The sequence below is a fragment of the Chiloscyllium plagiosum genome, chromosome 42 (assembly GCF_004010195.1).
Source record: "Chiloscyllium plagiosum isolate BGI_BamShark_2017 chromosome 42, ASM401019v2, whole genome shotgun sequence".
NCBI classification, from domain to species: Eukaryota; Metazoa; Chordata; class Chondrichthyes; order Orectolobiformes; family Hemiscylliidae; genus Chiloscyllium; species Chiloscyllium plagiosum.
The window spans coordinates 14428546-14446180 of record NC_057751.1 but is presented as its reverse complement, the minus strand read 5'-3'; the positions used below and the strand labels follow the sequence as shown (position 1 = coordinate 14446180).

The 17635-nt window shown below is 47.3% G+C and overlaps 1 protein-coding gene across 4 annotated transcripts in view; it reads right to left on the bottom strand.

Annotated features, from left to right (window-relative positions):
- Nucleotides 1–2646: 2646 nt before the first annotated feature.
- The window catches only part of dmtn (dematin actin binding protein), a 47453-nt gene continuing 32464 nt past the window's right edge, over nt 2647–17635 (bottom strand). For 3 of the 4 annotated variants that reach the window (XM_043681540.1, XM_043681544.1, XM_043681542.1), the window contains 6 exons: nt 14578–14642; nt 12096–12153; nt 10149–10156; nt 7082–7147; nt 6004–6078; nt 2647–3983 (listed from right to left, as the gene is read on the bottom strand). In XM_043681540.1, coding sequence (XP_043537475.1) covers nt 3870–3983; nt 6004–6078; nt 7082–7147; nt 10149–10156; nt 12096–12153; nt 14578–14642 — 386 coding nt within the window. In that variant the 3' untranslated portion in view covers nt 2647–3869. The remainder of the gene's footprint in view (nt 3984–6003; nt 6079–7081; nt 7148–10148; nt 10157–12095; nt 12154–14577; nt 14643–17635) is intronic. The other variant, XM_043681543.1, reaches the window with a different exon arrangement.

The window sequence follows — 17635 nt, the reverse complement described above, 5'->3', positions numbered from 1 at the left end:
CTCACTCACTCACATACAGATACACACACACACCACACACACACACACACACACACAACATACAGACAGACAGACACACACCACAGATATACACACGTACACACCCCGAACACATACAGACACATACAGACACTCAGACACACACTCCAATTCTTGCCTCCCAAGCAATCTGGGTTTCCATCGCAGCACCATGAGCTGCCCAGGCACGAAGCTCTCACTGTCACTGTCACTGTCACTGTCACTGTCTCTGTCTCTGTCACTGTCTCTGTCTCTGTCACTGTCTCTGTCTCTCTGTCTCTCCCTCTCTCTCTCTCTCTTCCTCCTCCAATAAGGTGCTCCTTCAGACCTACCTCTCTGACCAACATTATGATTATAGCACCTCCTTGTGCACCTCAGTGCCAGCCTTTGCTTGTTCACTGCCCTGTGAAATCACCTTTTGCCACCTTAAAGGCGTGATATCAACAGAGTAGGTGTTGAGTGCATCCTGCACCTCACCGATTCAGTTTCTGCAAAGTGTTGCTGAAAGCACTGATTGGTTCCTCCTCCTTGCTGTACACCTCAGGGAGATTGATGGCTCCGTTCATGTACGCTACAGACTCTCAGGACAACATTGAGACTTTGCAACCACTCAATTAAATGTAAACAGCGGGATTGTTTTAATGTAGAGGTCGGACAATAACCATCAGTGGACAACGTTGTTTCGAGGGTGTGGAATCATAATTTCTTGCCTTGCTAAACCCAACCCACCCAGCACCCTATCTTACCTGATGCCCTTAAACATACCTCCTTTCATCAGACACCCCTTTCTGTTGCTATTGAATTGATCCATAGCAGTTTGCCCACACTTGCAGCACAGTAGTGCCTGTGATTCATGTTCATGTCTAATATTCACTAATATATGATAAAAATTGTAAAGTTCCAAAAACCTGCAGCAGATGTGAGAAAGAGAGAAAACAGGGAGTACGGGGGAATATGAGGGTGGGTTGTTTTTCCCCCAGAGAATGGGAATGAGCTGTAGCTTTCTGCCAATGAGGGTAAAATGCTGAATGAATATCCGAAAGGAAACTAGATTGCGGGAAATAAACTCAGAGGGCCGCGGGGAAAGAGAGAGAGAGAGAGCATGAGGGAATGTGACTGACTGGGATTGTTGTACAGAGAGCTGGCCTGGATATAATGGGCTGAATAGGCAAAAATGAGTACTGCAGATGCTGGAGATTAGAGTCAAGATGAGAATGGTGCTGGAAAAACACAGCAGAGTCAGGCAGCATCCAAGGAGTAGGAAAATCGACGTTTCAGGCAAAAGCCCTTCCTAATGAAGGGCTCCTGCCCGAAACGTCGATTTTCCTGCTCTTCAGATGCTGCCTGACCCTGCTGTGCTTTTCCAGCACCACTCTAATAATGGGCTGATTGGTGACCTCTGTGTTGAATATGATGAGAGCGAGGGGGGAGATGGAGAGAGAGAGAGAGAGAGAGAGAGAGAAAGAAAGGGGGGAACTGTGAGTCAGTGAAGAAGAGGGAGAAAGCGAAGGATCATGACAGAGACAAGAAGTGAGAAAGAATAAGCAAATGAGGGAAAGAAAATGATTCCTGGAAAACCATTATCAAACTCCACTCCTAACGTTTGCCTAGCTCCTGATTATTTCCAACACTTTGTAATCTTGGTTGAGAGTTTCCGTGCTGTATAAATTGATACCACATGTGTAACAAGGACAGACGTTCTATTGAGAAGGCCATGTTACAGGTTTATTCAATTACTGCCAAGTGTTGTAATGTTACCACAGCAGCCTGTGGTTACTGAGACGGTGGTGCAACATACAATACACAGAACTGCACAGACCCTTTCACTTTAACCATAACTGCACTGTCGACGCCCCGCGTAAGCTGTTGGTGCTCCAGGTGGGCTTGCTGTGGAATTGGTTTACAACAAAGCATTTTTACAGAGTACCTTGTGGTGTACCTTGTACCAAACACCAGGAGCAAAAGCAAAGCAAAATTATGATTTGCGAGAGATAATGCATTTTCACAGGAGAGGAAAAAAAGATGCGTGTTCTTCAGGGCACTTATTTAAAAGCTGCCCACCTAACGTCTCATTGAAATATCACCTTTTGTGAACATTGTTATTGTCACAGCACGGTGGCTCAGTGGTTAGCACTGCTGCCTCACAGCGCCAGGGACCCAGGTTCGATTCCAGCCTTGGGTGACTGTCTGTGTGGAGCCTGTACGTTCTTCCCCCCCCGGTGTCTGTGCGCATCCCCTCTGGGTCATCCGGTTTCCTCCCACAATCCAAGGATGTGCAGGTTCGGGTGGATTGACCATGCTGAATTGCCCCATAGTGCGCAGGCTAGATGGATTAGCCCTGGAGAAATGCAGGGTTACAAGGGGAGGGTGAGTCTGGGTGGGAAGCTTTTTGGAGGACCAGGATGGGCTGAATGGCCTGCTTCCACACTGTAGGGATTCTAAGATTCTCTGCACGAATCCCATCCTCCATTATATCAAGTTTGTCCCCCACTTTAACAGGGACTTTAGTGTTAGGACAGCCCAATTTGCCAGTACCTCCAATTTCTGAGGCACATTGTCTGACTGTCAACTGCATAATCCCCTGATCCATGGAGAGGGCTGTCATCTTAGTTAGGAAAGGCATCAAGCTATAAAACAGAATTGTATTTATTTTAAACACAAGATATATAACAGGTACTCAGGGGGTGATTACAAAGCAGTTTAGGGGTGGATGGGCCTTATGTGTTTTGGGTGTACTAATCATTGATAAATACCTGGGCCCAATTATGTGATGGCAGATCAGGAGCCCATTCACCAACACCCTGAGGACTTGTCACTGTTCTTCAGATCAGGTGGAGAAACCAGAGCATGTTCTGGGAGACATTATCTCCACCTTGTCCTTTGATTTGGCCAAGAAGTCAAACTACACTTTCTTCGTCAACTCCAGAAACAGTCCAGACCATAATATTGCAAGTCAATGTCAGGGTGACAGGAGGCACTCAAATGGAATAACACGCTCAGTCTCCAGTCCTTCCTGTGAGGTGCAGTAGCACAGCAGAGGCAGAGGTGTGTGCCATGTACCTCACAGTCACAGACCTACAGCTAACCATGGTTCACTGTACCTCAGGACTAAGAACAATAGCAGCAGAGAGAATAAATAGATTTTTCTTTGAAATATAGATTAGTTTTGATATTTGGATGAATTCATGCCCCCTTCTTCCATATCCGGATCGGACCGACTTTGATCCTTTGCGTGAGTCTTTCGATGGCGGGAGTGGATTTGTCAAAGATGCGAGGTGCACAAAACGTGAAAGCATCGGACCCCAGGTTTTCCCAACATCTGAAGAAGGAAGTTCGGCTTCCGATTTCAAGTTGTTGAGTGATTCGGTCCAGAGGGGAAGCAGACTCTGGATTGTTCCTGGCTCAGAGCTGAGCGAAATGTCTGAAGAGGACAAACGCTGAAGTGTCAGTGCTGCGGATGAACTGGCCATTCAGCCCTTCGGAAGCCTGTTCCACCAGGAACGCAATGCGTTGCAGACAGGGCTGATCACACGCCAAACCGCACTGCAACTCAGACATCAGGGACTGATTGGATACATGTGGAGCTCATCACGGTCGCAGTTCACTTTCGGCTTGTGGTGAGGGGGATGTATGCAGCACAGCCAATCCAAACCAAACCAAAATACCATCGTGAGATCACCAGGGTTTCCAACCCAGGATATTTGAAAATAGAAGAGGAGAGAAAAAAAAAACACACGTGGAAAGGAAAAACGCTTTAAAGTTGAGTCGTGTGTGAGTGATATATTGGAGCAGCAACAACCATTTAGCAAAGCAGCCAACGTCAGGATTCTCCATCCCACCCTTCAAGCACATTAAAAGAGACAAGCCTTCTTCTTCAGATCAGTCCTCTTCCACTGGGGAAGCTTATCAAACTCTTTAATTGTCATCCCGAAAACCTCCTGGAACTCCTCGGGGGACAGATGTCTCTGTCAGAGAGAAGGCAAATATTTTAATTTGTCAGGTGAAGGTGAGAGATTCAAGAGAAATCAAGTCTACCCCCAGTCTTGCTGCAAGAGACTTTCAATCATCATGCTTCCTCCCTTGGAAAAGGTCCCCCGACCCCCGTCTCTTTCCTCCTCTTAGGAATGATCGATGGCTATTGTTCTGGCTTCAGTTATTGAAAAGCTTCCAATACGGCACAATGAATGGCTGTGCCATGGATATCCCCCACCAACCTGAGTTGAGATCCACGAACCAGGTCACCTCAGATGCTGAGTGGTTCAATCCAAACCTAGCATCCTCTACAAGTCAACTCTCCTTAAATTACCCCCTGCTCTGTAATTAGACCCTTCCTGAATCACCCTTCTTCTGTGAATAGCCCCTTCTTGAATCACCCTAACTTGTGTGAATAGTCCTTTCTTGAATCCCACTCCCCTCGCTCTTCCTGAATTGTTCCCCAAACTCTGAACGGGCCTCCCCCTGAATTGTCCCTCATTTTTCCCCCCACTGAATTGACCAGTCCCACCTCAAATTGATCGCTCTCGAAGAGTCACTGCACTTGAAACGTTAACCCTGTTTCTCTCTCCACTGTGCTGCCAGACTTGCTGAGTTTCTCCAGTAATTTCTCTCTTCCTGGATCAGACCCCAAGGATCCTGAAGTTAGTTTTTAAAATCACTTCCTCCTATTGTCCCACCGACTTCAAGTTTTGCGACCATTCACCCACCGACACTCCTCCTGGCTTCTCCTTCCCATAACCCCCCCTTCCAGTTGGACCAAGTTTGGGTCTGCTCCCCCTTCCAACAAAATGGCTGGCATTTCACACTGCTCTATATTAAATGTCCCCACCATCTGAAGTCTGTTATTATTATCCTTACTGTTCAGTACTTTGCTCAGCTACATGATGTCTGCCTTCTCGCTCAAAGTCCAGCTAACCAGTACAAATCAAGAGAAGCTGTTCTTATACTGACCCATGCAGACATATTGAATCAATCTGTAGAGTCATACAACATGGAAACAGACCCTCTCCTCTCAATTTAAAAATATTGTCTTGAAAGCCCCTCTCCTCAGGAAAGGACACCTGTCATTAACCCTCCCTTATGATTTAGTAAACCTCTCTCAGGTCATCTGTCAACCTCCTACGCTCCTGCGAGAAAAGTCCCAGTCTTTCTACAGAACTTAAACCTTCCATTCCCATCGACATCCCGGCAAATTTCTTCTGAGCCCTCTCGAGCTTAATAACACCCTTCCTATGACAAGCTGCCTGGAACTGGACAAAGTATTCCAGACAAAGCCTCACCAACATCCTGTACAACCTCAACACGACGTCTCAACTCCTATGCCATATTATGATGCATCTCTGGAGCAGTTCAGACTTATGAACCTAAGACCATAAGATGTAGGAGTGGAAGCCAGGCCATTCGGCCCATTGAGCCCACTCTGCCATTTAATCATGGCCGATGACCGTTCCAATTCCACTTACCCGCACTCTCCCCGTCACCCTTAATTCCTTGCAAGATTATGAATTTATCATCCTCTGCCTTGAAGACACCCATCATCTCGGTCTCCACTGTGCTCCGTAGCAATGAATTCCACAGGCCCACCACTCTCTGGCTGAAGAAATGTCTTCTCATTTCCGTTCTAAATTGAGCCCCTTTAATTTTTAAGGCTGTGCCCATGGGTCCTAGTCTCCCCACCTAATGGAAACAAATTCCCAGCATCCACCCTTTCAAAGCCATGCACCATCTTGTAAGTTTCTATTAGATCTCCCCTCAACCTTTGAAACTCGAATGAATACAGTCCCAGGATCCTCAGCTGATCATCCTGGACTTGAACTCAGGCCTCACGCTTCACAAGTCGGGGAACTCCCACAAGAACCCTCCTTGTACACGTTCCTTCTACTGACAACAACTGCTGGCTGCTACTTCCTGTCTCTTTGATCCAATGGGCTTTCACGGTCTTTGTGCACTTCCTCTTGTTTCCAAGAGGCAGGTTCTTGCCATGCTTACCTCCAGCCGGGGCCTGTCCACTCCCGGGGGCAGATTCATACTCCTGCTTCCTTTCAGCATTTCATACGGGTAAACCTGTGTGTGAGAGAGAGAGATATACGTCAGAACAAAATTATCCGTTGCGTTGTGTCCCAGAGTTTCTTCTCCCTTGTTGGCTGCACACCTCCAGCAAGGATCCTGCCCGGTGGTCAGAAATGGGGACTTCGCCTTCCCCTGCCCAAGGTTTGGCACTGAACGGATGAGAAAGCAGGGATCGGCTGAAGTCCTGGAATCCAGGGATGAGAACATCCCTGGTGGTGTCAAAACAATGTATGTAAAAGAGTAGTGAATTGGGTCAGCAAATTCCAACATTATAGCTGGAGACTTTACCCTCTGTGGTTCACTGGTTAGGCCACCGATGGAAGACTGCGTTCATTTCTGGTCATCCTTATATGGGAAAGATGTCGTGAAACTTGAAAGGGTTCAGAAAAGATTCAAAAGGGTGCTGCTGGGATTGGAGGGTTTGAGTTATAGGGAGAGGCTGAATAAGCTGGGGCTATGTTCCCTGCAGCATCAGAGGCTGAGGGGTGACCTTCAAGAGATCTATAAAATCATGAGAGGCATGGTCTTTTCCCGAGGGTAGGGGATTCGAAAACTAGAGGGGATAGGTTTAAATGTGAGCGGGAAAAGATATAAAAGGGACCTGAGGGGCAACCTTTCACACAGAGGGTGCATGGAATGAGCTGCCAGAGGAAGTGGTGGGGGCTGGTCCAATTTAAAAGGCATCTGGATGGGTATATGAATAGGAAGGGTTGAGAGGGATATGGGCCAAATGCTGGCAAGTGGAATTAGATTAATTTCCAATATCTGGTTGGCGTGGACGTGTTGGACTGAAGGATCTGTTTCCAAGCTGTACGTCTCTGACTCTAATCAAATACATTCCGTGTTGCAGTTTCTGAACTGCCCTCTGAGATGGCTGGGCAAGATGAGCATTTGTATCAAAATACTCTCAAGGGCACTTAGGGGGACCAATGAATGCTCGCCTTGCCTTTGCCACTCATTTCCCATGAGTAAATAATAACCAAAATTAGATGCTGACCTTTTGTTCCAACATTGTGGGCAAAGATGTGCCTCTGTCCATCCTCCCTGACTGCGTATCACCATTCTGTCAAAAGTAGAGGTAACACATGCATCCATATTGTGGGTTAGGATCCCATTATTTCACTCAGAGGCAATGCATCCAAATCTCACCGTATTAAGAATTAAAATCGCAACACCGTGAAGGCGACAGCTATAGGGAAGGAAACCCTGAGGGGTTATTGAGACGAAGGCTTGCTGATCAGGACGCACTGCGCATTTTACACATGGCCTGTGGTCAGTGTGAGGTCTTTAGGGGGGGCGACTTGAATTGAATGAGTTCCAGAGCTCTGCACCACGGAGCGTTTTCCACTCCCGGGGTCTGGATCAATGCGAGACTAATGGGCAGAGAGAGTTTGCTAAGAATCATCATTTGCGTTGTCTCCTCTGGCGACCAGACTGGGAAATGGTGAACCAGAAGAGCTTCAGGTGATTCAGTGGTTTGCACTGCTGCCTTACCAGGGAACGTGCGTGATTCCAGCCTTGGGTGAGATGTCTGTGGGGAGTTTGCAGGTTCTACCATTGTCTGCATGGGTTTCCTCCAGTTCACCCCTGCCGCACTTCAAAGATATGCAGGTTAGATGGATTGGCCTTCTTAAATTGCCCAGAGTGTCCAGGGATGTGCAAGCTGGATGGCTTAGCCATGGGAAATGCAGGGTTGCAGGGATTGGGGTCGAGGAGTCTGGAGGGGGTGGGCGGGATGCTGTTTGTAGGGTTGGTATGAGCTGCTTTACACTGTAGGGATTCAGCAGCCCAGTGACTTCAACAGAGGAAGTCTTTGCATGCATTTTTGTCTCTTTGGATTTCAAAGGTTGTCAATGAGGCCAAATCAGATAATTGTCCTCCTCTGCTTCTATAGTACGTACCCATGGCAACTTTTCTCAACCACACTTAGTCCCGGATTGCAAAGCTAAGTGAAGCAGCCAGTGCTCAGCTGAGAGAGAGAAGGCAGAATTCACATTTGTCAAGCTGCGGATAGGTTTATGATGATGAAGACATTGGAACAGATGGAGAAGAAAAGCCAGAGATACCAATGGGAATAGACTATGGTAATACGTCTGAAGACGTCAAAGGCAGAAGAACTGAGTTACTCCACCAAAGATATAGAGGGTACGGACTCAGGCTGTGTGTCCTCAGGGACACTGGTCTGAATAAAAGATGAACGGATAGCGGAACCTTAAGCAAGTGATGAGCCCATTCTGCACCGATTAACGTTCTTCATGTGTCTACCACAGATCTGAAAGGAGCCAGTGTGGGATAAGGCTGTCTCAGTGACCTCCTGGTTAAGCGGGGAGGATCATTCCTGGGGGAATATGGTTTGGACCACACCACATGCAGAGAAAAAGAGAGGCTGAGGAGACACACCGCTTTGGAAGACGATGATATATCGAGTCAGACAAAGCGAAGATCATGGAGTTTGGAATGGCAGCAAGGTTTGAAGAGTTTCAGTGAGATCACCACTGGAATAGCCACATCCCCGAACCAAAGCTCAGACCTGGCATTTGCTCTCCAGTCTGCTCTGGTGGATGGGATGTGATTCCAGGTGAAATCAGTTTTCCGTGAACACCTTTTGCCGCTCGCATCCCTTTCCCAGTTTTCTTTCCACTTGATGTTTTTGCTTTGTTCACCCTTCCATTCAGCACTGCTCCAGCTCTGGTGTTCTAACCACACCTCGCTGTGTCACGTCTGTAAACACGCCCCTTGCTTGGAGTTGGAGTCTTATAACAGCTCCACTGAGGGAGTCAAATGGTGTTGGAGGAAACTGGCAATGACTGACGCATTTTCACATGGAGTAATTCATGACTGGCCAGCGAAGACAAAATGGCTCTCAACTACTTGGGCCCAGCTGTAAAATCTTGCCGATACTGTGTCATACAAACAACAGCTTGTATTTTTCTATTTAATGGAATGAAATATCCCAAGGTCTTCCACGGGAGTATTTGAGCCACATCAGGAGACATGAGGGCCAATCGATCGGTCAAAGAACGTTTAAATTGTGCCATCAGGGAGAAACGAGAGCTGGAGAGTCAGAGAGGTGGAGGGAGAGAATGACAGAGCTTCTAGCTCAGGCACCTGAACACCTGGCTACCGATGGCGGAGCAGTTGAAATCGGGGATGTTCAAAAGGCCAGAGATGTCCAAGGGATGTGGGATAGGAAGAGATTACAGAAAGAGAAAGTGGCAGGATAGGGATTCGATAACAAGTGAGAGTTTTCAAACCAGGGTTGACTGGAAGTGAGTATAAATCCGTGTGCACAGGGGTGATTCTGTCAAATCTTACTTGAAGTTAATGCTGTTTCTCGCAATTTCCACCAATTGGGGAAATTTCTGATGAAAGCTCAGGGACAGGGTTCAGTTGCAGCTGGGAACCATTGATGAGTGAAAGTTTTACAACTTCTCTTCCTCAACCACATCAGACCCGGGGCTGATCTCGGCCAAGGTGGATCCACCCGAATAAATAAACCAGCGCTTCAGTTAGGCTGCAAGGTGGAGAGTGAAATGGCCCAGGATGATGAACATTCCCATTCTGTCACATACTGACTGAGTATCCGGACCAATTAGGTACTTTGAAACAAGCACAATTGTTGAAAGGTGTTGCCACTTTATCTGTATGGGCAGCACTTGCAAATGGTACACACGGTCAGTCAGTTCGCAATCCAACACATCACCTAAATGGGAAACAAACGGACATCTCAATGCAGTGTGGTGAGATGAGTCACATTGTGCGTTAAGTGGTAAAATCAAACAAACAAGAGTCTGTCGATCAAACTCTGGGAGAATGTGTTTCCAACCGGAAGCATTCGATTCCTAGTGTTCTTCTCTCTTGGGTTTCAGTTTGGTTTTCAGTCCTTGTTTAACCCTCCCACATTGGACACAGGAAATAGACTGTTTAATAGGCTACAGCACCTGTAGTGTGAACATCAACAGCGTGAACCCCTTCTAACTGGCATGAAATTCTTTGTTTCTCGCATTCGGCCATCTCACCTCTTGTGTCGATCACACATTCCCAAAGGGATATTGAGCACTCACCTGGATATCTGCAGAGACAATGGAAGAATTAATGAGAAAGCTGCAGAGTTCAAACATTCTGACCCCCTTCTCCCCCAGTTCCGAATGTACGCTCCAATCTTTTAAAAACATCGTTTTTGTTTTGCTGCATGACCAAGCATCCCACGCGATTCTGCATGGATGGAGAATGGAACAGGTGCTTTTGAGAAAGGTAAAAGGATGTGATGCTCAGAGCAGTTGTTGCGTTTCTCAATGGGACAAAGCATTTGAAAAACTGAAGACGCTGACACTCTCGAAGGCACTGGCATTCTGTTTAATCGGCCGATAGTTTGCCCTCCGATACAGAACATATTCTGGGACTTTATCAGCCAGTATTCCACACTACCCCTGGAGATCTGAGATATTCCAAAAGCGGTCAAATTGATTCCTTTAATGAGGAAGAGCATCCGATCACATGTACAAGGTATATTTTGCACTTGTTGTACTCCACCCTGGGCAGCACATTGGCTCAGTGGTTAGCACTGCTGCCTCACAGCACCAGAGTTCCAGGTTCAATTCTACTTTCAGGTGACTGTCTATGTGGCGTTTCCCTCTGGGTGCTCTGGTTTCCTCCCACAGCCCAAGGATGTGCAGGTTAGGTGGATTGGCCTTGTTAAATTTGTCCACGGATGTGCAGGCTAGATAGTTTAGTCATGGGAAATACAGGGTCAGGGATTGGGGTGAGATGATCTTCAGAGGGACAGTGTGGACTTGATGGGTTGAATGGCCTGCTTCCATGTGGTAGGGATGCTATGAAACAAGCAAGCTTTATCACCAGAGCAAGGATGAGATAAAGCTCAGCATTCACCAAACGTATACAACTTTCCAACACCATTGGAAAATTCCTGTTATTTTCACCAGCAGAGTTGTTTGCTAGTTCTCTGCACAGGGAATACTTTATGAGTCAGAGAGATTAGAAACAAAGCTTAACATTGATAAATGACATCTTTTAGCAATATCCTCAACGCTCTTCACTGACAAAGTGCCATGCTTCAGTAGGAGTTATTGTTAGCCAGAATGAGAGGGGTGTCAGGACATTACAGAGAGCTGTTGATGGATGGAGGAATGTTGTCCCAGATTATTCCCGGATTAAGAATCTTTCACTCAGTGGAAGAAGACCCTGAGTCAGATTGTGGTGTGTTTGTGTCTGCAATCTAGAGACGTGAGATCTCTGACACTCCCAGCATCACACTAAGGGAGTGCCACACTGTCAGATGGTCAGTATTGAGGGAGTGCCGCACTGTTGGAGAGTCAGTGCTGAGGGAGTGCTGCACTGCCAGAGGGTCAGTACTGAGGGAGTGCCGCACTGCCAGAGGGACAGTTCTGAGGGAGTGCTGCACTGTCGGAGGGACAGTACTGAGGGAGCGCCGCACTGTCAGAGGGTCATTACTGAGGGAGTGCCGCACTGTCGGAGAGTCAGTGTTGAGGGAGTGCTGCACTGCCAGAAGGTCAGTACTGAGGGAGTGCCGCACTGCCAGAGGGACAGTTCTGAGGGAGTGCTGCACTGTCGGAGAGTCAATACTGAGGGAGTGCCGCACTGTCGGAGGGACAGTACTGAGGGAGTGCTGCACTGTTGGAGGGTCAGGACTGAGGGAGTGCTGCACTGCCAGAGGGACAGTTCTGAGGGAGTGCTGCACTGTCGGAGGGACAGTACTGAGGGAGCGCCGCACTGTCAGAGGGTCATTACTGAGGGAGTGCCGTACTGTTTGAGGCTCAGGCCAGACTTGGCCTGTCATTGCTCTAATCAGTGTTACCATACTGAGCTATTGACACATTTGCTTCAATCAGTGTGTCAGGGAAGACAGGCCTCCCTTTGCAGGCCCTTCTGTGACAGCCGGGGAGTCTCTGGCTGAACTCTCCTCTGACAGCTCTGTGGTCACAGGGATGGACAAAATCCTGGTGAGAATCCTGTCGCGACCCCCAACTCACCTGCAGCATTGCTCCTTCTCTCCGGTCTCTGCGGTGTAACAAAGTCTGCGGACTGCAGCTGGGGAAGAAAAGAAACATTTCGATCACAACACACCATGTTCAACAAATTTTTAATCGGTCTCATTTCCCTGACTTAAAAAATGGGCCTGAATTGTTCAGCGTCTTACACAGATCCCTCCTGCATTCTGAAATCTCCACTCTGACCCCTGCAATTATCCATCATTTAACAGTGGGCCGTAATACATGACAACACAGGACAAGAAAGGACGTTTGCCAATGCTTTAATCTTGACCCTCTGTGCCTCCCCTCCCCCGGAGCTGTATTTGACTGGTAAACTGTTCTATTCAGGAATATCTGGTGATGTTACCATCCTGTAAAACCTCTGCCAAGTCCACGCTACTTAATACACAGAGCCTGTGCCTCAGAGCAGAGCAGGTTTATAGTTCCTTGAGAGTGGAGTCGCAGCTAGACAGGGTAGTAAAGAAGGCATTTGGTATGCTTGTTTTTATTGTACATTCAGTATAGGAATTGAGTATAGGAATTGGGGTAGCATGTTGTAGCTGTACAGTGCTGAAAATGTGTTGCTGGAAAAGCGCAGCAGGTCAGGCAGCATCCAAGGAACAGGAGCTGTTCCTTGGATGCTGCCTGACCTGCTGCGCTTTTCCAGCAACACATTTTCAGCTCTGATCTCCAGCATCTGCAGCCCTCACTTTCTCCTTGTAGCTGTACAGTACCTTAATTAGGCCAATTTTGGAATACTGGTCTCTCTGTTATTGGAAAGATGTTGTGAAACTTGAAAGCGTGCAGAAATGCTTTCCAATGATGTTGCCAGGGTTGGAGGGTTTGAGCTATAGGGAGAGGCTGAATAGGCCGGGGCTATGTTCCCTAGAGCATTGGAGGCTGAGGGGTGATGTTATAGAGGTTTATAAAATCATGAAGGACATGGATCAGGTCAAGGTCTTTTTACCCAGGGTAGGCAAGTCCAAAACTAGATTTAAGGTGAGAGGGGAATGATTTAAAAGGGACCTAAGGGGCCACTTTTTCACACTGAGGGTGGTGTTTGTATGGAATGAGCTGCCAGAGGAAGTGGTGAAGGCTGGTTCAATTACAACACTTAAAAGGCATCTAGATAAGGACATGACTAGGAATGGTTGAGAGGGATATGGGCCAACTGCTCGCAAATGAGACCAGATTAATTTGGGATATCTGGTCGGCATGGACAAGTTAGACTGAAGGGTCTGTTTCCCTGCTGTCCATCTCTGTGACTGTCTATAACTCTATTGGTTCCAACATGGACCTTGACAACTGGATCCTCCCCAAGTTCTTTGGCAGCATTAGGAGATGTCCTTAATCCTGCCGCCTGAGTGGAATGGGTCAGTTTGCTCATCCATCTCACAGACTTTTGTCCAAGCAGACAGCAAGGACCTTGGTTGAGGCCAAGAGCCTTGAGGTTCATCCAGCCGTGTAGCTCATGGTCCCCTTACCTGTCAGACTCTCCATAAGCCCATTGAGTCTGCAACATCATTCAATCATTGTTGATATAGACTCTCAGTATCCGTGACCAGTCACCAGATAGGTCCTAACGCAGGGGCTGCCACTGCCTCCTGCTTCCACGTGTCCATGTGGCTCTCCCTCTGTAGTTTGACGTGCTGTTTATTCTTGTATGAACTGGACTTCAGAAAACTTGGCAAAGCTATTGACTGGCATGGCATGTGTGACCTCGCCGACAATAACCATCACTTTGCCACGACACTGGCATCGCTGACAGGACCACAGTCCCCATTTTAAAGCCAACCTGAAAGTGAAAATCCCAGGCTCGGAGCCTCAAAACTGGCCCTGACCTCAAAATGGACCCGTCCCCACGTGGATGTGGGAAGGCACATCTTGTATTACTCAACATGTGTGTTCCCTCCTTCCTGAGCACTTTCACATTTTCTTCAGAAGTCAATGAAATATTTGACTGTCTGATGTTACTGTTTCATAATTCCTGCCAACGGCTTGACATTCTGCTCTGACGTAAAGATTTTCTCTTTCCTGCCAAGGTTGTGGTTGTAACATCGAGAATGAGTTCCCTGATTGGGGCTGTTAATCAGGGAGTCCCGGCTGACACATATAAACAGGAGTGTCAGAGGTTCCGCTCATTCTGAGAGTTGGCCGTGAGAGAGCTGGATCAGTATGAAGGACACTCCACGTGTTAATAAAGGGTGATGGGATACCAGCCTCTGTGCAGTTATTTCAGTCACCTCCTTCCCTTTCTCTGTAACTCTGTGTCGGTGCACCACACATAGCATGTTTCAGATGTAGCCTGGGCCTACCTGATATTATACCTTTCCAGTGTCCTCTCTGAAATCAATCATGTCTTCTTGCCCTCGAACACAGTTCAGCTCCACGTGGGAGCTGTTAGTGCGACGACTCCCCTATTTGTGTTATAAAGTGACATGATGAAATATTCCGAATTACAGGACAGGAAATTGATGCTTACCCTGTCCAGACTGTTCCTCCCATGGATGGGGAGCGAGGGTGATTTACATGTTGACTGTTGAGGAGCTGTAGGAAATAAGAGTCATGCGATTATTAGACCGTTCAGTGAGATATTGGCTAATCTGTGACCGAACTCCATACAACCAGTTTGTCCTGTTTCTCGAGACAACAAAATACTATCACTCTCAACAAGATCTGGACCAGATGTGCCAATGGGCTGAGAAGTGGCAGATGGAGTTTAATTCAGATAAATGCGAGGTGCTGCGTTTTGGGAAAGCAAATCTTAGCAGGACTTATACACTTAATGGTAAGGTCCTGGGGAGTGTTGCTGAACAAAGAGACCTTGGAGTGCAGGTTCATAGCTCCTTGAAAGTGCAGTCGCAGGTAGATAGTACAAGGATGTTGCCAGGGTTGGAGGATCTGAGCTACAGGGAGAGGCTGAACAGGCTGGGGCTGTTTTCCCTGGAGTGTCGGAGGCTGAGGGGTGACCTTATAGAGGTTTACAAAATTATGAGGGGCATGGATAGGAGAAATAGACAAAGTCTTTTCCCTCGGGTCGGGAGTCCAGAACTAGAGGGCATAGGTTTAGGGTGAGAGGGAAAAGATATAAAAGACACCGAAGGGGCAACTTTTTCACACAGAGGGTGGTACTTGGTTGGAATGAGCTGCCAGAGGATGTGGTGGACGCTGGTACAATTGCAACATTTAAGAGGCATCTGGATGGAAATATGAATAGGAAGGGTTTGGGGGGATATGGGCCAGGTGCTGGCAGGTGGGACTAGATTGGGTTGGGATATCTGGTCGGCATGGACAGGTTGGACCGAAGGGTCTGTTTCCGTGCTGTACATCTCTATGACTCTAACCTAACATCAGTTATCGTTTGGGGAAACTGTGCCATTGTTGTGATGTCACTGGACTCTTGGTGTTTGGGTTCAAATGCCACCAGTCATTGGCAGGATTTAAGTTCAATCTATCAATCTGAAGTGGGCACCCAGAGCTTGCCTTGCACATACACATCCCGCAAAATATGAAGGAAGAGAAAGGAATTCCAAATGCCTCTCAGCCTTCACGTTTCCAAAATTAAACTTTGCAAGATCTGGCTCAAATTGTTCCAAAGCTTCGATTCTCAGGCTAACACTCTTCAATCAGTTTATTTCTGTACACCCTATCTGTTCCTTATCCCGAAAATGTGCTTCGGTTTACCCCTCTCCGGTATTTACGATTGCACCCTCCCCGAGAAAGTTTGTTTAAAATACCCACTAGCTAAGGGGTGGAGGAGTTGACATTCATCTCTGTCGTGTCGTAGACTTGCACCCCCTGCTGTGGAACGACATCATGACCAGGGGCAAGTTCAAAAGGATTCCAAGCATAATGTTTCTTTCCTGGTTAATCTGCAGGAAGTTCTGAGAGGTAATGTTCCGTGACAAGAGCAGACATGGTCAGATTTCAAACAACTTATGCTCCTTCTCAGCTAGATTTTCAAAGAACCTAATTTTATACATATATATGTATGAAGCCCAGTTGCCATTTCATGCTTCTGCGTTCCATCGGGTGTGCGATTTTTTCTGAACAGAATGTTGCCATCAGTCCAAAGTGGACATTCTGCCTGCTCCATAGTTGAGTAGGCTGTGTATGTATTTCAGCGCAGTCTGACGCTGGGCATGTAGATCATATCAACCTGTGATTTTCTGATCAAACCAACAGCACGGTCCTTCAGTTATTTGTAACAGGCGGTGGTGCAGACCATACTCAACCAGCTCACTCTTTGCAAAACCCAAATGTTTAATGCAGTTCCAGGATGGAGCAGCACTTGCTGAGCAGTCTTGGGTGTGCTTCTAGCTTTACAAATAACCAATTTAGACAATAGACAATAGGTGCAGGAGTAGGCCATTCAGCCCTTCGAGCCTGCACTGCTTTAATATGATCATGGCTGATCAATCCTAATCAATATCTTGTTCCTGCCTTATCTCCATAACCCTTGATTCCACTATCTTTGTGAGCTCTATCCAACTCTTTCTTAAATGAATCCAGAGAGTGGGCCTCCACTGCCCTCTGGGGCAGAGCATTCCACACAGCCACCACTCTCTGGGTGAAGAAGTTTCTCCTGAGCTCTGTCCTAAATGGTCTACCCCGTATTTTTAAGCTGTGTCCTCTGGTTCGGTACTCACCCATCAGTGGAAATATGTTTCCTACTGCCAGAGTGTCCAATCCTTTCATTTCTTTCAATTTAAGATCATCAGGATCGTGTTCACTTCGAATTGTTAATTATCCATTCACACACAGGGGCCCAGTCTCTGCAAACCAAAGGCAACAGGTTCAAACCTTCCCTGAATTCCTCAGGAGGTTGGCCAGCAGAGCGTTCTTATTGTTTTCTCCATGGCAACAGCTCAGCCAATCAGGGTCAACTTGCCAACTTATCAGCATTCGTTTCTGCTATAATACAAATGATAGTGGCTGTTTGAAATCTGGCGTTTTGGTCTTTGTCCTGATGAATTCCAGATAAGCCTTCCTTTTGAGCAACAGGCCACGAGCAGGAAATATGAGAGAGTGAGGACTGCAGATGCTGGGAGAGTCACAGTCGAAAAGTGTGGTGCTGGAAAAGCACTGCAGGTCAGGCAGCATCTGAGGAGCTAGGACATTCCTGATGAAGGGCTTATGCCTGAAGTGTTGCAGGTAAATGACAGGTGTGATATCACGTATATGAGAGATGTTCTCTTCAAAATGGGCTTTGGGGAGGGAATCTGCCTGCAGATGCTGGGAGAGTCACAGTCGAAAAGTGTGGTGCTGGAAAAGCACTGCAGGTCAGGCAGCATCTGAGGAGCTAAGACATTCCCGATGAAGGGCTTATGCCTGAATCTTCCAGTTTATATGGAGGTCAAAGATGGACCGGGTCCGAATGGACTCACTGTACAAAGATCTGGGCAACGGGGGAAAAAATACACCCAATGCCACCCTCACCCTGATGGCCACCTTTGTGTGTGGCTGCATCAAGCTGTGCGTGGATCCCCGGTACGCAAACACCAAGTGTCACTACGTACTGAGGTTCTACCTGTCCCCAG